This window comes from Choloepus didactylus, chromosome 2 (genome assembly GCF_015220235.1).
Source record: "Choloepus didactylus isolate mChoDid1 chromosome 2, mChoDid1.pri, whole genome shotgun sequence".
Taxonomy (NCBI): Eukaryota; Metazoa; Chordata; class Mammalia; order Pilosa; family Megalonychidae; genus Choloepus; species Choloepus didactylus.
The window spans coordinates 165,373,584-165,398,138 of record NC_051308.1 but is presented as its reverse complement, the minus strand read 5'-3'; the positions used below and the strand labels follow the sequence as shown (position 1 = coordinate 165,398,138).

At 35.9% G+C, this 24,555-nt stretch overlaps 1 protein-coding gene across 4 annotated transcripts in view; it reads left to right on the top strand.

The window, feature by feature from the left end:
• The window catches only part of IFI44 (interferon induced protein 44), a 49,530-nt gene that overhangs the window by 20,780 nt on the left and 4,195 nt on the right, over window positions 1-24,555 (top strand). For 2 of the 4 annotated variants that reach the window (XM_037826826.1, XM_037826828.1), the window contains exon 9: window positions 461-1,904. In XM_037826826.1, coding sequence (XP_037682754.1) covers window positions 461-480 — 20 coding nt within the window. In that variant the 3' untranslated portion in view covers window positions 481-1,904. Of the gene's footprint in view, window positions 1-460; window positions 1,905-13,745; window positions 14,488-24,267; window positions 24,341-24,555 lie in introns of those variants that run through there. The other 2 variants (XR_005215332.1, XR_005215333.1) reach the window with 2 other exon arrangements.

The window sequence follows — 24,555 nt, the reverse complement described above, 5'->3', positions numbered from 1 at the left end:
TTACTCCTCTCCTTCATCTCACTCCCACTTCATGCACTGTGATCAGCTCTAGGTGGAGGTATGTGCCTTTCGTATTTATGGTATGAGAATTTATCAGTATGCTACCAATCTGTTCTGTTATCAATCTGGACACAGTACACAATGCACTGTCCCAATAAAAGATCAGACAAACATTTCCGTCTGTACCTAAATTTGACACAGATGATATCCAAGTGTCATTTAGTTCTTGAGACATCAAATTAGACTATCTCATCTTCTCTAATTCTCTCATGTTCTCAAATTACTGGATAACTTGGATACTTCTAGCTTTTCTGTCATGATTTTGCCATCTCGGTTTCTCCATCTCATATGCTCCCAAAGTCAAGGTTGTGTTAGACTTCCAGTGGCCCATTGTTCTTCATTCCTCTGGTTGCTTTTCCCCGGAAAATTCATTGAGAATATTTTGTTTTTCTTTTCTCAGATACAGAAAAGGAAGAATGAAATGTGTGAAAGAAGAAAAGAAACAAGTGAAGCCTTCACATAATAATAACTTTTATCTCATCATTGAAGAGTAAAATTGAAAAGTGAGAAAACACAGGAGAAAGAGAAATAGCTGTAAGTGAAGGGTGTATTTTATCTATGTCCAGGATGAAATGCACATACAAAATCATAGTAACTGTAAGTAAAACTAAGAAAAGCAGCACACTTAGAGTCAATAAGAGTAAGACACAATCATAATTTCTTTTGGATTTATTCTCTGTATCTGTGAAAAAAACAGTTTCTTCTTTTAAAACCTAGGTCTAACTTTCATTTATGGAATGCCAAATCAATCATTATAGGCTTATTACCAAAATGTGTGCATGTGATTTTGGAAAAAAATTTGTCATTTTGCTTCTAAAGCACTTGAATTTCTTCTGTTTAGGTCCCTATCTGATGTTGTTATCCTTTATTCTTTAACCTAAAGTCATTCTTGCTTAATATCTGAACCCTTCTTCCAAAATAAGACAATACTAATAAGAGTTCAGTGGTAAGGCTGAAGGGATCTATACCTTGATTACTTAATCAGTTACGACTATTTCAGTTGTAAGTGACAAAACTCAACCTGAACTACAGGAATAAAAATGAGGACTATGATATTGGATCAAGTAACCAAACCCCTCCTCTCCCCTCCCCTCTCTCTCTTTCTCTCTTCCTCCTTCTGTCCACCCCCCCATAAATATCCCTCGCATACATACATCTTTGATTCGTTATTTCTGCCTAATGCTGCCATTGTCTCATCAGAAGCCAAACATCAAGCTCACATTCATTCAGCCTTGTGAATCAGAGAAGAAAGAGTTCTTTTCTTTACCAGTTTCATTGTAAAATACCCCACAAAAGGAATGCAGCTAACCTGGCTTAAGACATGTGCCCATTCCCAGGAACAATAAATTTGTCCAGGGAAAAAGGAAATATGACTAGCCCATCTTAGGTCATACCTGACTAGAGAGGGTGATTTATTATCAGAGAGAGAGAGTTAATCATGGATACGGCCAATGTTGGATTGGCTGTGAGCTGTAGAGGCATTGTAATATACATGTGGTAGATTCTGGGAAGTGTTTTTCTTTTTCTTTCAGATTATATGATTTTCTAAAAAATATCTTGTATCTAAAATTGTTAATCACTTTTTAAAAGCTTTTTATTACATTACAGTATACATGTAAAAAGTACATAGTTCATAAGTACTGTACAACTTGATGAATCTTCACATATCGAACACATCTCTATAACTAGCACTCAGATGAGAAAAAGAACATCATCAGCATCCCAGAAGCCCCCTTTATGCCCCAGTCTAGTCAATACCAAGCTTAACTATTATCTTGATTTATAATTGCATAGATTAGTTTTGCCTATTTTTATCTTTTAAATAAATGGCATTATACACTGTTTGCTCTTTCAGGTCTGACTTCTTTCTTATAATAATATGTTTATGTAATTTATATTATTGCATGAAGATAAAGGTAATTTATTCTCATAGCTGTTTATTATTCAACTGTGAGAATACTTTATCCTAACGTTGATGGACATTTGGGTACTTCACAGTTTGGGGCTATTACAAATAGTTCTGCTATAAAATTACAGTACCTACCTATGGAGAGCATATAGAAACATTTCTGTTGGGTATATATCTAAGACCAGAATTGTTGAGTCATGGATGAAGGGGCTTTGGAAATATTTGGTTCCATTTATAAATTTAATGGATTAAACCTCCTCAAATATTTTAAACTCCATCTAGAAACCTAATATATTTAATTTCCTATTTAAGTGGTTCTATTATTTTACTAAACCTTCCTGAGTACTAACTGATTCTTACAATTCTAATAACTTGACCTAAATTTATTATAGATGCCCCAATATAAGCAAATTTAACAAGATTTCAACTTAAATACACAAGTCCAAATTAATTAATTAAAATTTTAAATTAGAGATATGAGGAATTTGACTTCTTAGTATATAATATTTGGTGAAGTATTTCTAAGAAACCACTCCCAAACAGGAATCATTTATTATCATCTGTGTCTGTGAGTTGGCTGTGGTTTGGCTGCCCTAGGATGGGCTTGACTGAGGGGCTCTGCCTCAGGTTGTGACTGTTGAGGTGGGTTGGCAAAGGCTGTTCCTTTGTGTGCATTCTGAGGCCCAGGATGAAGAGGTAGTAGCTTCCTGGGGAAACCTCTTCTCATTTGTGGAAGAAATGCAAGAAGCCATGGGAAATGTGCAAGGCCCCTTAAAATCTAGGCTTAATATTAGCCCATCATCAATGCCCACCTGCCATTGGCCAAAACAGGTCACATGACTAAACCATAGTCAAGGGGCTGAAAAATTCAGTCCACCCATAATATGGTCATGGCAAGTAGGATTGCTGAAAGGGTTAAAAAACTGGGACCCATGATGTGTGTATTTGTATCTGCTACACAATTCTCTTCTTGATTCAAAAATGTTAAGAATATGGGTTTTTTTCTCTCAAGACTTTCTATGTTTAGTTATGTATTTTCTTGGCGTTGGAAAATGAATCCTTGCTAACTACTTTACTGAGAAAGATGATTACCATCTCAGGCTACTTAGAGTACATTAAACTAAAGACTTTTAGCTAGGACATTTATTGAATTCTTTTTGGTGATAAAAGATGCACTTAATCCGTATATAGTTGTTATGTCTGTTACTACATAGCATAAATAAGTAACTATATAGAATATGAGTCTAATATTCAAGTTATACATACAGTAAAAATTTCATTTATGGTCCAAATTGTGTCACTTTTAATAATGAAAGAGGGACTAATAATTGCTAGGACAAGAGGTATAAATCAGAACAACTGTCCCATGCAAACAAGGATATGTGGTCACCCTAGACTTACACATTATCTAATTATTTCATTCAGTGTACCATAGGTCAATCACTTAATTGGATTTTGCCTTCTTTGGGCTTTCAGGTATGTACATGTATTTTAATACTAGCAATTGATGAAACAATGTAATATTAAAAAGGCCTTCAAACTTGAGGAACTTATTTAATTTCTATATTTTCAAGGTCATATACACTTAAAGATATTTTAAATGGGGCCCAGTTCGGTTTTTCTCATCTCATAAAGCTTTGCCCATTTGTGGTCACCATTTAGTAGGGAGAGGTAGGGGTTTTTGCAGATTTTGCAGTGATCGAGGCTTGGATTAAAGTGATGGATAAAGAGTGGAGATGGGAATGTAGAGGAAGAGTAATGAAGTCATTTGAGAAGTAATTTGAAGATATTGAAGGACATTTTAAAAATACACAAATTGGCATATTTCATGTTAATGGATGGGAAAATACACCACTGTACAGATGCCAAATCAATACATAAATGTTTCTACCACATTCTAGTGATTAGCAGCAAATAACTAAATCTGCTTCATATTTAAAAGGAGGAGACTTGGGCTCCATTCTTTGAAGAGAGGTGTATCAAAGAGGTTGCAGATATTTTAAAATCATCATGGAAAAAAAAGAAATGGACATATAAAATGACTAAGCTGTTCAGTTACTTGATAAGGAATAGACTGAAAGAAGAGGAGATTGACAGATTTCCACAAAGACCTGGTAGCTCATTGTTGCTGGCTTGGAAGAGAGAAATCCCACCCCCACCCCCCCCAACTTAGGCAGCGGCCTTTACTAAAGAGCATTGTCAGATCCCTGTCAGCTTTGATTAATTTAAATGAGATGAAGCTGAATGGGATTCGAGAAAAAATATGTCTGAACAGGATTCTGATTTTACCCCATTCTTAAGGTGATGGGGAAAAAAAAAGTGATTGACTTGAGAGCTAGGCTCTCTTTACCTGATCCATAGTGGGGGCAACAAGTTCCCTTCCTCCCAAAGGATGGGCTCAGTAGAGGCAGACAACTGACATGCCCACATGAGGTCTTTCCGCCATGACAGTCTCAGGGTAATCTGTTTTTTTTTGTCCTCCTTGGTGACTAGCTTCCTCCAGGAAGAGCTTCCCAAAACATCTAGGTGAAAACAACAAGTCCTTTTTGATCCATCCCTGAAAGTTATGTAGTGTGACTTCTGTCACATTTATTGATTGAAGCAATCACAAGACCACTCAAGAAGAGAGGACATAAATCACGACTCTGGAAGGCAGAAATGTCAAAGAACCATTATCCATTATTTTTTAAAAAAAGAAAAAGAAAAAGAGAAAACAAACAAACCCTGTACATTTGGCTAAAATTAAATGGCCTGAGGGTGATGCACCAAGATTTGGAGGCTTATTAGATATTGGCGCACATTGTGTTGCACTAATTGCTTAAGAATGGGAAAGCAATATTAGGAAGCCAAAAGTAAAACTTGGGGGGCTATGTTGCTAATGTGATAGGAAGCACTAGGGTTTTGGTGAAACTAGAGATTGGAAAGCAAACTAGTAAAAGCTATCATTTAATGCATCAATTATACTACTTGAATGGATAATTGAATGGATGTTAAATGAGAATGGAGAGCTTTGCCATGTCTGTCTATATTTGGTTAACTGGCAAAATCCATAACTACCCCTACTTGATGACTATGGAACTTTTGGACTTGCAGGCTACCTGATGGCACCAATTAGACATATTTACTCCAAGGGAAAATTGTTGGTCTGAAACTGGTCTTTGGTGGTGACAGCTCCCAGCATTGAAGGACATCAAGTAAATCTGAGATCTAAACTACTTGTTGTGATTGAGTAAATACTGATGGATCAACTCAATAGAGCTCACTGATGAAATAGAAATGGAATAGTAACTGGCGGTGGCTTGGGGAATTACATTGTATCCTTGAGCAAGTTGCAGTCCTGCCTTTGGGATAGATGTTAGATCCACCAGAAGAATTGCCAGCCCCTATTATGGAAAAGTTTGAACTATGATACTTATCCTTCTAAAGCAAAGCAAGCTTCCTGGTTTACTGATGCGAGTTCCCAAATTAAAAGACATGATGTTTGTTGTAAATCTAATCTCTTTCAAACAGCAGATGGTAAAAACTTGGTTGAAGAAGACAAGGTTAAGTCCACACAATGGCCACATTTAAAGGCTGGGTATATAATAGTGCAGGACTGGGTAATGAATGTGCATTTACAGACTCATGCAGTGGTCAATGCCCTTGCATTTAATGCATATGAGAACTACGTGACTGGACAATTAAGAATATCCCTGTGTGGAGAATTAAATTATGCAAATCTGTTTGAGAATTCTGTGGAAGAATTAAATTGGGCATACCAATGACTACCAGGTAAACCTGATTGATGGCAACTCAGGAGTGACAGAAAAATACTCTTAACTGTTTCTCTTGGATATGGAACCAAGTAATGGCCAGCTAAGGGAGAAAGTCCTGGATTTTTTTCCTCTGAGAAGGAGAATGGGACTGAGGGCAAGTTATCAGATTGACTCAGAACTTTTATTTGGTTATTTACAGAAAATATATCGACTACCCTGATCGTTCACCTCAATATTGGCTAGTTGGAATTTTCAATTGAGTCACATTTTGTTAGTTATTATATTGATTTATATTGTAGACTTCAAAAAAATCCTACCTTTGAAATGGACTAGATATATTGTGATTCTCATCCAGGTACTGCTATTAAAGGAAATGTGCCACTATGCACATTTCCAGTAGGTCAGAGTCTCCTTTGCTCTTTTAACTAAACCAGATGTGAATATGAAAGGAAATTTAAGCAAACAGGGCATTCAAGAAATCACAATGGTGACCAAGAGAGTGAGCAATTGCCTGATATTGTGACCAAACATCACTGATGGATTTACCTCTCAAAGTTTTGAAAATGATGATATGGGAAGACTTATACATGTTAAATTGAACTGCATCTAGGAGTTATATATGTTCATTTGATAATCATCACCTTGGGGACCAAGAGTTTGGGTGTCCACTATATATTTAAATAGCCCTCATAGCACAAGCATTCAGTGGCAACTACACTTGTAGTGGCTTAGCTAAAACCAGCCCCAACACATCAAGAGGGATTTTGAAGCCTTGGGAACTGGATTTGATATGTTGAGTCAAGTACAGATGGCTTTTCTGAAGGCTTGCCACCATTTTGAGAAGGAATTTTAACCCAGATGGGAACACCAGAGGGAGTTCTCTCCCAGGAAACTTGTCTGTGCCAGGAGGGTACCTGGAAAGATGATGAAGCTACAGTATTTCAAATTTATAGGAAGGGAGGGAGGGAGGCAGAGAAGGAGCTGGGTGCATCAGAGGCTTAGGCTTAGTATGGAAACACTAAGGCCAGCCAACTTATGGCCAGCCATCATTGGGAATGCAGTTTTTACTGCTATTTCCTCATGATCTAAGTGCCAAACTTTAAGACACGGTCACATTCCCCATGGTAAATCTAGTTGAGATTAGACAGATTAAAATTCAACCGTTTCTTCCTTATGGAAAGCAGATGCTAGCTAGAAGCCTCTATTAGTAAGGTCTTAAGCTTTGATTGCTGGCATATGTTTTTCCCCTCAGACCAGATGTTATCCAAAATTTACTGAGCAGTGGCCACTGGCAACCATCCTGGTTGCAGGAAAATAAATGGTATACAGAAAAATAGTGTTTTTTTTGGGAACGGTAGTGAAATGACTACTATGATTATTAATGTGTGGTGTGCTAAGCACCATTAAAAACTTTCTACCATAGACATATAGTGTAATAAAGGATATGCAGGCCTATTTATAGATGTAAATGAAAACAAAACCTACATAATGACCCTCCAAGATGAATTGACCTCTCCCCCCATTTAATACATTGTCTACAGAGACTAAATTTTCAAGAAGTAAATTTTATTTGGAAAAGTTATATGTGTAGTTGAACATCTCTTAATACCTCTAAAAATATGCAAGTAATAATGGATAAAGGAAAAGTAAAACAGTCCACCTGGTAAGGGAATATCAAAATACTTGTGAGGTGTATGTTTGTAGTAAACATATTTTGCTGATGAAATTACAACTCCGTATTTAATGATAATGGACTTTGGTAGTCTTCAGTGTTTTAGAATTTCTACTTTAGTGTATCAAACATCACTGAAGTTGCTTTCATAAAAATTATAATAAAGTATTTTAGGAATATGTACCAAGGATATATTCACAAAATTCAGGAAAAGAAAAATTTACAGCTGGTAGTGTTACCTTTCCTGTAGTTTTAGGGTCACCTGAGAAATTGGCCATTGGTTAATTTTCTTTGCAAATAATGCAGGATACAAGATAGGTGAGAATCTGTTCAAGGGACTCTGAAATAGACCAAGCATATGTTATTGAGTAACGAGTAACCAGTATTGATGAACTACAGCTACCTCAGAGATTAAGAAGCTGTGAGACTGGCTACGTATAAAAGGTAAAGAGCTTACATAGCTGATGACTTCCTTGAATTGAGGTTATATACAGATTCAGCCTCATTTCTCATAATTATTTACATCCCAAGTGTGGAATGACCAGAAAAGCAGCAGTCAATAAGCAAATTCTCTTGGATGGGATATCATGTTCGGCTCCACAGTACAATTCTGTTCCAAGCTTAATGTAGCAAACTCAGAACATTCCTGTGGGCTTATCAAAGTACAAGGCCAGTTAAGCAATCACTTCTCAAAAACACCAGGAACAACTGAAGCACAGCTGTATGTCTTAGAGTCTGACATTCTTTTATTATCCTAATGTTAACGGAAAGAACTAATATTTTCCTATGGGTAAAATACTCATTGTTTTAAGGCTTTTCTGATTTATAGCTGCATGGATATGACTCATATAATATTTGTGGTGTGCCCAAATTTGTACAATAATAAACATTCTGTGATAGGAATAGACAATTTCAATTTTGAAATATAGTCTGAATACAGTTTCATGACGTAGTTGACATAGTTATTTTAAAGTTTACACACACGACCAAAAATAGCCAAGATGTTTTTAAAGAACAATGTAGGAAAACAGGTGTGAAGAGACATATTAATTAAGAGAACATGACTTGGAGTGCATCAATAAATCGATGGAACAGAATAAAGAGTCTTGAAACAGACTCGAACATATAAGGACATTTTCAATGTGATAGAGATAGCATTGCAGATGAGTGAGGAACAAAAAGATATTCATAAATGGTGCCAGGTAAACTGATGATCCATATAGAAAAAATAATTAAAACTAAACCCTTTCTCTCACTATTATACCAAAGTCAATTCCAGGTGGACTAAAGAGCTAAATGCTAAAAGGCTTTTAGAAGATAAAATAGAAAGAGATATCTTTATGACCTTGGGGGTAAAGAAATATTTCTTAAACATGACATAAAGGCTAACCACAAAAGAGGAAAACATGCCAACTATATTGAAAAAAATAATTTTTATGTTAAAAACTCCTTTAAGAGAATGCACATATTTTCCCCCCTTAAATAGTTGTTTATTGGCAGTGGGTTGGAAAGGATGTATAACTGTGAAACAGCTATATATAACTATAAAGCTGTATATAACTACATATATATAAAGCTATTATCTAACTATAAAGCTATATATAACTGTGAAAAAGATACATAAAGAATTCATTGTGGTGATGAATGCACAGTATGATGGTACTGTGAACAGTTGTTTACACTATGGATGATTGTATGGTATATGAATACATCTCAATAAAATTGAGATTTTTTAAAAAAAAGGTGTATAAAGAACTCCTACAAATCTAGAAGAAAAATAAATGATAAAAGACAAAAGGACAGAAGATTTAAGTAGCTACTCTATAAAAGAGGACATTCATATGCCCATTAACCAATGAAAAATGCTCTAAACCTTAGTAATCAACAAAATCCAAATTAAATAATTTAATGCTTATATTTTATTTATATTAATATCATAAATTGCACATATTGAAAGTATAAATTTGATGTTTTGACATATAAATACATCTGTGAAGCCACCTCCACAATTAAGATAAACCTTTACATCAGCCTCCACCCCAAATTTCATAGTGACCCTTGTAATCTATTCCTTCATTCCCTACTTTTACCCCATTTTCCAGTCAACCACTTGTCTACATTCTGTCACTAATAAATCAGTTTGCACTTTTTTAGAATTTTTATATGTGGAATCAATCATACAGAATGTATTCTTTTATGTCTGGCTTCTTTTACTCAGCATAAAGATTTTGATATTTATATTTGTTTTGTATGTATCAATAGTTCTTTTCTTTTATTGCTGAGTAGTTTTCCATTGTATGGAGAGACCACAGTTTGTTAAAGGCCCTATAACCTAGCAATTTGGTTCTCAGTTATATATCTTAGGGAAATTTTGTACATGTGCACCAAGACATGATTAAGAATTTTGGTAGTGGCATACCCAGCATATCCCAAAATGAATACAACCTACATATGCATCAATGGTAGAATGGATAATAAATTATATTGTAGTATATTGCAATGGAATACCATTTAGCAATGAAAATTAAAGAACTATAGCTAAAGACTACATCATAGATGAATTGTAAAAATACAATAATAACCAAAAGAAGCAAGACATGAAATACTAGATATATTATAAAATTATGATTAGATTTGCATAAAGCTTACAAAATTCTAAAGAAAAGGGGAATGATGGCCACAAAAGTGAAGCTGGTGATAAGCTTTCAAAGGGAGGGACTATAGTCAGTGAGGGGCTCATATGAAATGCTTCTGCGGAGTCTGGTAATGTCTTTTATGTTGAACCAGGTGGTGGTGAATTGTAATTTGATTTACCACTGTTTTTAAATTGCACACACATATATAGTTATGTCCCTTTCTGCATGTATTATATGGTTCATAATTAAAACAGGAAAAATGAGAAGCAATAGAATGCACAAAAGTTGAAATTAGACTAAAGTGGGCCTGAGTCCTTTTTTCTGCCACATGATATATGATCTCCTAAAAGTCTTGATTTAATTTCTCCATCTGTAAGATGGGGATGATAATAATCACAAGCAACAAAAGAAAAAAATAGATAAATGAGACCTCATTAAAACTAAAAACTCTTCTGCCTCAGAGGACTTTATCATGAAAGTAAAATGGAAACCTACCCCATGGGAGAGCATATTTGGAAACCATGTATCTGATAAATGCTTCATATCCAGAATGTATAAAGAAATCCTTCAACTTAACAAGAAGACAAACAGCCCAATTAAAAAAAAGGCCAAAAGACTTGAATATCTCCAAACAAGATACACAAATGGCCAGAAAAGCACATGAGAAGATGCTCACCATCATTAGCCATCAAGGAAGTGCAAATCAAAACCACAAGGAGATACCATTTCATACCCATTAGAATGGCTGCTATTAAAAAAAAAATGGAAAATAACAAGTGCTGGAGGTGACACGGAGAAATAGGAGTGCTCATTCATTGCTGGTGGCAATGCAAAATGGTGCAGCTGCTGTGGAAGACAGTTTTGCAGTTCCTCAGAAATGACCCAGCAATCCCCCTACTAGGATATACTGAAAAAAAAAAAAAAAAAAAAAAAAAAATGAAAGCAGGGATTCAAACAGATATTTGCACCCTTATGTTCATAGCAGCATTATTCACAATTTTCAAAAGATGGAAACCACCCAAGTATCCATTAACTGATGAATGGATAAATAAAATGTGGTCTAAACATACAATGGAATATTCAGCCATGAAAAGGAATGAAGTTCTGACAGATGCAAAAACATGGATGAACCTTAAAGACATCATGTTGAGGGAAATAAGCCAGACACAAAGGACATATATAGTATGATCTCACTGATTTGAAATAATTAAATAAGCAAACTCATAGAGTCAGAATCTAGAATATAGGCTACCAGGGGCTGGAGTAGGGATAGGGAATGGAAAGTTAAGGCTTAAAATGTAAGGATTCCTGTTTGGAATGATGGAAGTATTTTGGTAATGGATGGTGGTGATGGAAGCACAACATTGTGAATGTAATTAGCAGTACTGAAATATATATCTGGATGTGATTAAAAGGGGAAATGTTAGATTATATCTATGGTAACAGAATAAAAATTAAAGAAAAATCCATGGATGTATATTACACAGTGAACCCCAAGTTAAACCATGAGATATAGTTAATCGTACAATTACAAAAATGTGCTCTCATCAATTGTAACAGATGTGCCACACCAATGCAAGGTGTCAAAAATAGGGTTGTGTATGGGAATCCAGTATTTTATGCACGATTGTTCTATAAACTCATGACTTCTCTAATAAAGCAAAAAACAGTACTTTCTTCAGAGGCATGTTGTAAGAATTACATTAGATAATATAAATAACTGATGTATCACAATATTTACACTTAGAAACACAGACTCAGGTGCTGAAGGAAATTGCCAGTCCTATAGAGCAACAGACTGCCTTTCCATCATAACTTTAATTTTATTGTGATAGAAAAAGATAAAACTTTGACCTGGTGGCTACATAAGAAAATCACAGAGACTGAAAGTTGCATTATCATTTTGTTTCGCTTGTTCAAGTATGTAGTTTTAGAGGAAATACACCTTTGGCTTCAAGAGCATGCTATAACTCAAATTCAAATTTAAAAGTAGCAAATAAGAATTTATTAAATGACTTGGTCATGTCTGCCCCCTAGTGGCTTATGCTTTACAAAATGGAGATAATTCTGTGATAGAATTCTGTAGCTAAGATAAAAACAGGTAAGGCTGTGATAAAAAATTATAACAGAAAATTTTAGAAATCTGTTAATTCGTAAAGAAATGCAATATTTAAATGGAAGATAATTTTATTCTTGTACTTAATATGTAATAGCATTTGGAAATGCTTTGTTACATTTTGTTATAGGTTGCATTATATCATACCTATGATTCACACACAACTGCATTTTAAACTAGAATTAATGTATCCAATTTTAACACATTTGTCAACATGCAGAATAGGAATTTGTACAATACTCAAGGCTTATGATGACCGACTAATACATAAGCTTCATGATTTTATGTTTTATAAATGTGATCCCCACATATAATTGCTTCTGAGAAACGGAGTTTTGAACCCACTTTTAAACAAGCTTAATTTGTACAAGTCTTGTGGAACATGGGAAACATGATGCTTCAAATGCCACATTTCCTCAGTATTAATGTATTGTTTACTTGGGATTATCCTGTATGATCAAAAATTTGCAAATTGGTTACAAGAGCAAATTGCTATAAAATATGAAAATATGCCTACTTCCTTGCTAAAACTTTGTCCACAGAAACCTACCATGGATTCAATTACATAGTATTAAGTCCAAACTACTTAGAATGCAATACCAGGCTCTCCTAATATGGACACATTTGATCTCAAAAAAAACAAGAGCTCCACTGAGTGACTTCCTCTTCCTGGACATATTTATGCATGCCCTTGACTCTATGCCTTTGTTCGTATTATTCTTTCAACTTAGGAAAACTTTTCTCTACTTCTTATCTTATCAACCTTCAAAGCTCAGATGAAAATAATTGTGGTGTGTGCGTATGCGTGTGTGTGTTTGTAAATATGTGTGTGAAGGCACAGGTTATTAAAGAGAAGTTGTTAAGAGTTTGGATGCTGGAATCAGAGTACATACAATATGATTGAAGCTTGCCTCTACCTTGGGGCCATTACTTAATTTCTATTTTCTAGTAAATGGGGCTAATTTTGGTACCTATCTGGGAGAGTTATTTATTTTGAGGATTACATGAGATAGTATATATATATAAAACACTATTCAAAAAGTGTCTGGAACTCAGTAAGCACTAAATAAATGCTTATCATCATTATTTATCTTTCCTTGGCCTTCCTTCTATGATTTTTCTCCCCCTATTCCCTTCTACCACTAGGAATTGAGTTCTCTGTCATTGCATTCTGATTGATTCAAGCAGTATCACATTATGTGTTAATTATTTAGTTACATGGCTGGAGGGCAGGGGTTCAATTAGCATAGTTTCTGGCACATAATAGAGGTTCAATAATGTTCCAGAGATTAAATGACGTGACTAGAAAGCATAAGAGAGCTGATAGAATGTGAACCTGCCTCATTAAAAGCCAATTGAAAATACAACAAAAACAAGTAGTTTTAAATGTAGAGGTCTAAAGCAGGAAAAGGCAAAGAGAGGTGGAATTGAAGCCATTACCCCTTTTATTAAACAGTTTAATGATCATCTGTATTCACCCGATTTGAGGTAGGAAATAGAAGCAACTCCAGGTCTTTTAAGCAAAAACAAAGTTTGGTTACACAAGTGATGGGAAAGGTGAGAAACAACTCATTAGGTTTCCTGCAACCACCTTTAGGGCTGAAAGCGCAGTGTGAAAAGGTCGTGTTACCAGAACAAAGAATCTCAACTCTTTGGTTGAATTAAATTCATAGTGGATTTTCCTGAAGAAGTGAGAGAGTGCGGCAGATCACCATGTGAAGAAGGCAGAGATGCAAGCCAAGCTCTGGGAGAAAGCATAACCTATCAAGACCTTGATATTGGAATTCTAGTCCTCAAAATGTTAGATAATAAATTCTCGTTGATTAAGCCATTCTGTGGTATTTGTCATAGCAGCCTGGTTCAAACTAAGACAGATGCTGCCAGAGATCATACTCAAGAGAGTGAGAGGAGAGGAGCAGACATTGCCTAACATCTCGGTTACTTTTGGGCAGTATCTCTCAAAGGGGAAACCTGGTCATAACCAGTTGAGGTGGGAGCCTGGAAAAAGTGGTCTGCAGAGGTCAACTTTCCCATAACATAGATCAGAATTGGAAGCAAAGCCTGAGGAATGGCTTTGGATGCAAAAGTGCATCTTATAATCCTTCTTCTTCTCTATACTTCACATTCCAACCACTCTGGTCTTCAATATGTTCCTAAACAGAGGAAAAATGCTCATGCCTACAAACCTTTCTGTATACTACTCCTACAGGCTAATATGCAACCTCTAGTTGTTTTTTCTTGTTAAAATGAAACAAATTGTTCAAAGCCCAATTTAAATGCCACTTCACCATACAACTTTTCTTAAGCTACCAATTAAAATAAAGTATTCCATCTGTACTTTATAGTACTTTGATTAGAGTTCTCTTGTAATAGCAGTATTTTTTGCTTTGCTGCATAGTGCCTTACATATATATTCCCTCTCCTAACGTTAAAAATATTTTTGGCTATTGCTTTGACTAAGTCTCTTTCTTTAGTGCCAAAGTGTGGGGAGTTCTTGTATTGTTGCAACAAAAAAGTAGAGTACTGAGGAAGAACATAGATCACTAAAACCACAAGAATTGGAGAATGGTTTTCCTCAATGATTACTAAGCTACTGTTTTTAAGTCCTTGACATAAACAGTTCATATCAAGTGATCACATTCTGAAAATGTTTGAGCGTACAGTGCAATCTCCTTCCTTAGCAGTAGTCTATTAGTAAGCCTCTATAGGACAAGAGAAGGTTTCCTTTCATGTTTTTTAATGATTCAGGCTGAATTTTTTTAAATCAGGGCTTTTAAAGATTTTTGGATCAAAATATATTAGGAAAAATAAAAGTCACTTTATCCCATCTAGAGATATACTCATAGAAAAGATACACTACATATACAGAATCAACTACTGAAGCATCCATTACTTATAGACTGGAGAAATGAATTACTAGGTATTTTCAGTTAATCTGAGTTTTCCATATATGTCTCCAAGCCCTGCTAACCTGAATGGTAAAAAAACAAAGAATATGGGATGAAATAATGCTAACAAATGTACACACACGTAGGCACACCTACACACACTAGTCTTTGTCTGAATTTATCTACGACAGAGTCAACTTCTTCTTTTAAAAAAAGTGCCTTGAGAACTTTACCTGCTAGAGCTGTTAGCCCTTGGTTTCTTCTTCCATTGGTGTAGGCAGAGCTTCTCCCTGCCTCCAGTTCCAAACAAGTGATGCCTTCCCTCTCACCAGTGCTGACAATACTGAGTGTGGCAGTTGCCACATTCAATCCCACAGTGCCATACCTCAGATATTCTCATGGCTGCCAAGCGGATACCCCGACATGGCCTTGCAGACTGAAGAGCCATGATGAGAGCAGGTGCACCCTGCAGTCCAAGCCTGTGAGCCACTTCCACAGGACAGTACCTGAGGTGATGCGTTGCCACCACAACACAGGTAATATGGTGTATACTATGTCTCTCTGCACTAGGGAGAACTCCTCTTGGCACAACTGTCCTGAGATGATAGGAAAAGGACTTTTTTCCTGAGGCATGGGGAGGTTGAAGCTATAACTGATGTCAAGATTTTGCCCCCACTCTCTTTGGAGAATCCACCCCCACTGGCATGTGCAGAATGTGTTTACAAAAATAAGTGCGTTGAATTTTTTAAAAAAATAATTATTTTCTTCTTTCAAGTACAGATATGGGTTGTGTCTCATTTTCAATATGAGGCTACAGAGGATGAGAAATTTGTGGCCAGAATCTTTTTCCTTTACAAATGGTATGGAGCTTAATGTATCAACACAAATGTTCAGTTGGGTTGGTATCTGCAGATGTAGTTTCAAACTAAGGGTATTCTGCAAGAGACAATTCATTAATTCATTACTCATTCACTTGTTCAAGAACTATTTATTGAGCAGCCATGGGCCATGGACTGTGCAAGTGACTTAGGAAGGTCTTTCTGTTCAAAGCTTGGTAACAATGAACCCTGAAATGGTGAGGCAGTTCCTTTTTGTATGCTCCTTGCCCTCCCTCTGCTACTAGTCTCCTGCTGTGTCCAGTATAGCTTTCTTTAGTACTGGAACTGCGTGGGGCTCAGGGGTGTGGACAGGGCCACTAGGGTCCAGGATTTGATTAAAATGATATAATTTAACTGCATCATAGTAATGCCAAGAACATGCGTTTCAACAGTACAGATCTCAGTTATTAGTGAACACCAACAGAATATCAATATCTAGAAACTTGCAATTCTTCTCAGTCTCAACCAATTTGAGATATTCTTTAAGATTCCCAGACTCTGTATTTATGAGACTCACTCTTTCACTATTCTACTTTTTTTCTTCTCCAGTCACATTTTATTTTTAAAATATTCAGCACTCATCTGGGCTATATTTTCTATGCATGCCATAGAAATGGAAAATCCCTTTTTTCTGAAAATCATGTAAACCATTAAGTTATAAGAATGGGCTCCTATTTGTATTCAAGAAAACTGGTTCCTTCCATCCTTCATGATTATTATTCATGAGATTCTCCACTATGTAGAAGATTGTTCTGGATTGTAGAGTCTGAGTGGGGAGTATTAAAATGGAGCTCTGGAAACCCAGATTCAATCTTTTGCTCTATTGTTATGTAACATTGCAATTTTTGGGTTAACCTCTTTACCTCTGTAAGGCTCAGTTCTTTTTTATTTACAAAATAAAGAGCTTGGGCTTAACATGATTAATTCTAGGCTCACTTCTAGATCTAGAGCTGAAGTTCTGGGATATTATAATTATAAAAATCCTGAAGTAAATATTTGCATATATGGGACTAGGCAGTTAAAACACTGTAAGTATAAACCTCCAACACATGAGGTTCTGAATGATATAATTTGATTTTGAAAGCATCTCTGAGGAACAAGTGATGGGTAAAATGCTTCAAAAGAGACATATTTCTGTGAGTTTCAACTCACCTACCTCTAGTTTTCTATTCTAAATAAATTTTATCACAATTTGCAGCCCAGTAGAATCAAAGTAGGATATAAAAATCAATCCATGCTTACTCTGTTTCATATATCATTTAAAATTACCAAATACTATGCCTGTAATTGATCTCAGTTTGTCATTTCACTGACTTACATGACAAGATTGTAAGTCCAGAGAGGCAAGAATATCATTTCATTACTTTGTCTAGTTAAGTCTGTGTGACCAAGAAGAGACAAGCTCATAATAGGCAATTAGATCTGCACAGGAGAGAGAAGAGGAGAATGATAGACCAAGCAGATAGTAAGGAAGAAGGAATAGCAGTGGGAGAAAGGAGCAAATAGGCTGAGAAAATTATCACCTGGAAAGAATCATCTTAGTGTAGGCCCTGGGAGCTTCTTAAGTGATCATTGATCAGGATGATGGCTGAGTAGCTCTGTTCAGCTGCTAATTTCCTCTTTTTTTGATGTTAGTCACAAAATGAATTGGCTGCATTAAGAAACAGTATAATTCATAAAACCCCAATACATTAACTATGCCATTTTATTATTATGTACATTTATTATTATTGTTTTCCCTCAATGCCAGCTATTACGATGCATTGCAGAAATCTAGAATGATATATACAGGATTATAAGACAAAGACTCACAAGGGCTAATTGTAACCCATGTATTCCTTTAAATCATCATTCATTACTTCATATGACACTTTGGGGTAATCAAATCCCTTCACCAAAATGAAAGATAAAGAAAGCCATCCATGAACAGCAAAATTAAATTTAAAATATTGAAGAACTATATCATTGACTTCATTCTTCTTGGGTGCCTGTCAGAAAGCATCTGGATTTGCAACAGGTGGAAAATCAGATAGAATCATGGATGTACAAGTCAACAGTGAAAGTCTCCTTCTCTGTGTGTTCTCTCAAACAATGGCTCACTTAGATGGATTCCACCTGGTCTGAAAGGAGTGGCTCACTATTTTGATGTGTTTCCTGACTGGAGTTGAGAAAACCATCAGAAAGAGCCAGATCAAGGTAAAATAGTGAAGCAAGTCAGGTTTTTCTTTGATTTCTCTCCATTTCATATGTCATCATCTCTCCTTCCTCCCCTCCCATTTTGTTAAATTATTTTAGCATCCAGCACTTATGCTGCACCTTTTCCTTTGACACCCTTGAAAATAAAAATAATGCTAATAGGACTGCTTTTCATGTGGCAAATGCTGTAGCAAATATTATCTTAATTATTCTTCATAAGCCCTGGAGATAGAAATATTATTCTTACTTTTCAAATGAGGACTTAAAGGCCAAAGCCAGTTTTGTCCAAGGTCACCCAGCTGGTACTCAGCAAAGCCAGAATTTGATTTGAACATAGGTTTGTGTAATGTTGTTGCTGGGGCTTTTAAGCTTGGTGCTATGTTCCAGCCTTGTTTGGATCATACGCACGCACACACACACACACACAAACATATATGTGTGTATATATATAGATAATATATGATTGTGCCAGTTTGGGTGTATTATGTCCTCCAAAACACTATTATCTTTGGTGCAGTCTTGTGGGGGGAAGACTTATTAGTATTGATTAGGTTGGAACCTATTGATTGGGTGTTTCCATGGAGATGTGACTCAATCAACTGTGGGCAAGACCTCTGATTGGATAATTTCCATGGAGGTGTTACCCCACCCATTCAGGGTAGGTCTGAATTGAATCAATGGAGCCATATAAACGAGCTGACAGGGAGAACTCAGAGAAGCTAAGAGGGACATTTTGAAGAGGAGTTGCAGCTAAGAGAGGACAAAACTTCCCCAAAGCAACATTTTGGAGAATGCCATTTTGAAACACAATCTGGGAGCAAGCGGACGCCAGCCACATACCTTCCCAGCTAACAGAGGTTTTCCAGACGCCAATGGCCATCCTCCAGTGAAGGTACCCGATTGTCGATGTGTTACCTTGAACACTTTATGGCCTTAAGACTGTAACTATGTAACCAAATAAACCCCCTTTATAAAAGCCAATCCATTTCTGGTGTTTTGCAACACGGCAGCATTAGCAAACTGGAACAGATGGAGACTGTTTGGCCCACAAAGCCTAAAATATCTACTATGTGGACCTTTATTGAAATATTTGCTAACTTCTGGTTTATATTATGCTGTTATGTGTATTACATTTATATACACTATAAACCCCACAAGACAGCATTATAATTTTTGTTTTAAACACATGTATGAAATTAAGAGAAAAAAATTAAAGGGAAAGAATGTCTTTTACTTTTATGTACGTATTTACCATTGTCCATCAATGCTTTTCATTGTTTTTCTGAGGATCCAGGTTCCTGTCTGGTATCATTTCCATTCCGACTAATGAAGTTCTTTCAACATTTCTGGTAGTGCACGTCAACCAGCAATAAATCCTCTTAGTTTTATTTATTTGAAATTACCTTTATTTTACCTTTATTCTAGAGACACATTTTTGTTTTGCGTTCTGGATTGAAACTTTTTTTCCAACTGGGTTGAGCATTTTAAAGATGTTTCATTCTCTTCTGGAATCCACGTTTTCTGTTGAGAAGTCAGTGAAATCAGGGTGCTGTTCCTTGGTATATAATGTACCATTTTTCTCTTGCTGCTCTTTGTCAACAGTGTGACTATGATGTGTTTTGGTGCGAGCTTCTTTGTGTTTATTCTGCTTGGTGTTCGTTGAGCATCTTGCATATGAACATTTCTGTCATTCATCACAATTGGGCATTTTCTGGCTGTTATTTCTTCAAGTATTTTTCTGTCTCATTTCTCTCTCCTTTCTTTCTGGGATTTCAATCAGATGTATCTTGGACCATCTGATACAATGTAACATCTCTCCGAGTCTTTGAAAACTTTCAGTCATTGTTCTTTCTACCTCTCACCTTGAGTATCCCTATTGTTGTATAGTCAAGTTGAATTAGTCTTTCTTCTGTCATCTCCATTCAGTTGTTAAATCTGCACAACTTTTTTTTTTTTTACTACATATTTGTATTTTTCTCTTCTAGAATTTCCATTTTTTATTGTTTCTATTTTTTCTGCTAAGATTTCCTCTTCACTACTGAAATTTCTATTCTTTAAGAGTCTATTTTGTTTTCCTTCATAGAGGTTTATCTCATAGTTAGATTGGGCTGATTTTCTTTCCTTTTGAGCATGTGTTCTATTTTCTTGGTTTGTATCTTAGACATTACGAATGTAAGATTCTAGATTCTGCCATTTTTCTCTGATGAATTCTTTTTTCCTCTGTTTTAGCAGGTAATTTTTCTAGATGGGCTTTAATTGAAAATTCTGTTTCTTGAGTAGCAGCTGTGCTCTCATTTTAGATATTTATCTTTGGTGAAACTGGTGCGATTCTGTTCTGCACATGTGTGTTCAGGGTTCACTCAGAGATGTAGTTGGACAGAATATGGAGATCTTTTCTCTAGCTCTTTTCTATCTTGGATGTCCCCAATTCTATTCAGTAGCAATTTCCCAATCTCAGTTTTCTTGCTTTTATAGTCAGAAAGAATGCAGTTTTTTTCCACTGGGCTCTTATTATTGGGTGGCAGCTCAGATGGCAGTTAGATACAAACCAAGAGTCACAGAAATGGAGACTTTACTTTCCACCACTCCTCTCCTCTGAGAGTACACTGCCCACTCCAGTTGGCCTGCTTCCATTCATTCTCCATTGCCTTCAGGTAATTCCTTTCCATATTTTTCCAGGTTCTACCGTTGTTTTCTGAGGGAGAATCTTCTACTAGGATCTTACTCCACCATTACCAAAAGTCACAAGTTGCTTCTCTGGATGGTTTTAATATGGATTCAAGTTCTTTAATACATTTAAGACTATTTTGTGGGTTCTGGGTACTTTGTCTCTGAGCTCAATATCTGCATGGAAACATGATAGAAAGGGCATTTGAAGGCATCCAGATAGCAATTCAGACATGAGTAGTCATCACAGATTCATACAATCTCTCAATGGTATTCCACGTTCTAAAGATCTTCTCCAGACAGAATTCTGTTCTTATGTAGGTAACACTGTGTTGTCTCTGCTATTGTAAATTTCATCCCTTTGACACTCAGTGAAAACATAACTTTTCCTATAAAGACAGCCCAGGATTTCTAGCCTAAGGGTTGCTTTTTGGTGAAATGAAGCAGACTGATTAATTGTTTGACAATCCTAGTAGAAAACAACTTATATATAGTAGGAAAAACTGCTGTGTAATTTTAAAAAGAGAAAAAAAAATAATTCCACTTATGACATTATAAAGTAGTTTGCATCAGAACATACTTCCTATCCTGAAGAACAATAAGAACTGATACAATTTTGAAAAAGAAAAACATAAAACAGCTATTTTTAAGCATTGGTGTGGAACCAAGGCAACCAGAAACTTAAAAAAAAAAAAAAAAAAAAAAAAAAATTAAAACAAAACAGAAAACACAGTGAAGTACATTCATTTTCACTGCCACTTTTACCCCTGAGGTATTTGCTAATTAACAGTGTTAGAGGTCAAAAGTAAAGATTAAAGCTTACTCCAGTCTCACTGGTATAGGGACATAAAAGGAAGAGTTTAGAGTTACCGGGGAACTCATGACATCATAGACAAACTTCTGATGAAAATGGAACCAGCCAGGGAGAAGTGAACTCACCTTTCTGCTTGGCTTTTGCCCTTGAAACTAACGTGGATAGGATATTATACAATGAATAAAGGTCTTACATATAAGAATCTCGGTTTGTTTTCTATGGATATGCCTGGATTTCTCCAACTCTTCAGAATTTAGCCTCCATGGACTTCCAGAAATCCATTGCCAAGATTTGTAGAGGAAATACCTAAGCCAATCCACCCCCCCACCCCCACCCCCACTTTTTGGTGTAGTTGAAGTGAACTAGTACATCATAGATAGAGCAAAAAGTGTACCTCGAGATTCTTGAGACTAGTGACAGGCAATGAAATGATTAAATGTTTGAGGGAGGAAGAGCAATGGATTTTCAGGGCTGAGAGGCTGCACTGGTTCTCATGTTTTCCCTGGCTATAGACTCTACCAAGGATTTTATAGACCTCACCTCCCTCAGCTTTGACCTTAAGTAGAGATTGGTAAACTTTTTCTGTAGAGGGCTAGTTAATGAATATTTTCAGCTTTGTGGGCCATGACATCTTTCTTTTAACTACTCAGCACTACAAAAGCAGTCATAGATAATAAATAAATGACAGCGTCTGTGTTCTAATCGAACTTTACTTACGGACAATGACATTTGAATTTGACATAATTTTTCTGTCATGAAATGTTATTCTTCTTTTGATTTTTTTCCAATCATTTAAAAATGTAAAAAATCATTCTTAGCTGAGAGCTCCGCAAACACAGGCCAGGCATGGGGCAGATTTGACACAGAGGCCATAGTTTTCTGACCACTGCCTTAGGGCCTCAAGTCTTTCTGATATTTAGGACTCTCAGGATATTCAGTACTCTTTCCCCACAACAAGAACATTATGGTCCTATGGGATTTGGGGGAAATATTCTGAGGACAATCTGTTTCTGGAATCAACTGAGAATGCTTCTCAGTGTTTACACCAGAAATAATTTGCCTGATTATTTTTCTTCTTCAGAATAGCAGACACTAAACATGAATAAGAAACGATTCAACATGACTCACTGTTTTGTCAGAAAGGGAATGTGCAATGAGAGGATTTAGTTTTTTTCAATTTTACGTTTGTTAATGAATGAATTCTGTTTATGAACAGATCTAAGACTTGAATAGATTCCTGCTCATGTTCAGAGATATCATCAGTAATGAAGTAAATGAGTAGGTGTCTGGCTGAAACAGCATGAAAAATACAGTCAAGCAAGAGAATATTCTGATAATTGAGGAAATTAAAAGAGAAAGGCAAAAGGAAAGCAGTAAGACAATAGGGACACATGATAGTACACATACAACTGTGAGTAAGATTGCTATAGTTCAGAATTTACTTTAAAGTTAATTTAAAAAACCCCTAGAAATCTATCCCCAAGATTTTAGCCAATTTCTGCAAATATTTCAAGATTTCAAATGGGAAAGTGTTACGATTACATTTTAGGTGGACATAACACTGGCAATGAAGGCAAGATTTTAGTTTTGGAAAAGCAAAATCAGAACTGATATTTGCAACAAATTTGGGAAATTGTTTCCCTGTCTCCATCAGAAACTGTATCCTCTTTTTTCCCTGAAAGAGTATTTCTAACAAAGGAATCAATTCTGTAGAATTTTGCCAATAAAGAAACACTTATATTCAAACAAGCAGGCAAAGGGGCAAAAGTTGTGTCAGAGATGTCTTTAGCAAGATATTGAGTATTTAAGTAAAAATCTCAGTACTGGCTCCCAACTAACTGTAAAATCATCCAAGTCAAACAACAAGAGTGAAAGTTTTGGAAAGACAAGTAATTGAAAGGACCAGTAGATGGCATAAATAAGTCAGGATAGAGTCTGAGGCTTAGTAAAAAAGAAAAAGGACACTGGGAGCTCCTTACTGTTTCTTTACCCTATGTGTGTCGAACTTGATTCTATTTTGCCTCTCTGATCCCAGCAACCTGAGCTACTACTGTGGCTTTAGTCCAGGCTCAGTCAGGGTTACATCCTGAAGGACTTAGAGATCAAAAACTCAATGAAGTGATGAGCTCAGAAGAGACTTATATTCCCATTCATTTATATTTTCCTACTTCCAAACTCATGCCCATTTCTTTTCTCCCTCCCTCCCTCCTTTCCTGTTTGCCTGCCTACCTGCTTATGTATCTCACATGCAAGTAATTGAACCACTTATACTCCTGGCTCACCTTCATCATTGGTTGCAAACCTCCTCTTGTTTTATTTATTTATCTCCCCTCAACACCGCCACTTCCTGACCTCCACACCCATCTCCCCCAAAGGCACCCATGCTCACGTATTTGATATCTATGTTGCATGTGCATTTGTAAAATATGTAGTGTTCTGTATCTGTTTTTAATTTCAAAAATGGTGTTATTAATTTATTCCTATTTTTTTTTGTTGTTTTTGCACTCAACATGGGCTGTTTAAGAAATGTCCATGTCACTGTTAATTCTGACTGCTACATATTATTCTGTAGTCTGCACCCACTGCGTTTTAATTGGCTTTCCATTAGTGGTGGACCATACTAGGATTCAGTTTGATTTTGGGGTAATCTTTTATTTTTCTCTTTCTTTTTCTTAGGACATGCTCAGCCTTTAGGAAGAATATGCCTTTTGAAAATATGATAACTAATGAATAAGACTGAGAAAACAAGGTGTGTGTGTGTCAAGAAAAGCATTCTTAGTCCTCCACTACAGATCTGCTCTGTTCCTTTAAGTCTTCTAGAGAAGTTTTCTGTTCCTTATTACTACTGATTTTTACATTTTACCAGAGTAAATAGGAAAAACAAGGCGATGTTTACGTCTATTTCACACTTGAATTTATTTTCTTTTGCTCTAACAAAGTAATTTAAGGAGAGAACAAAACTGA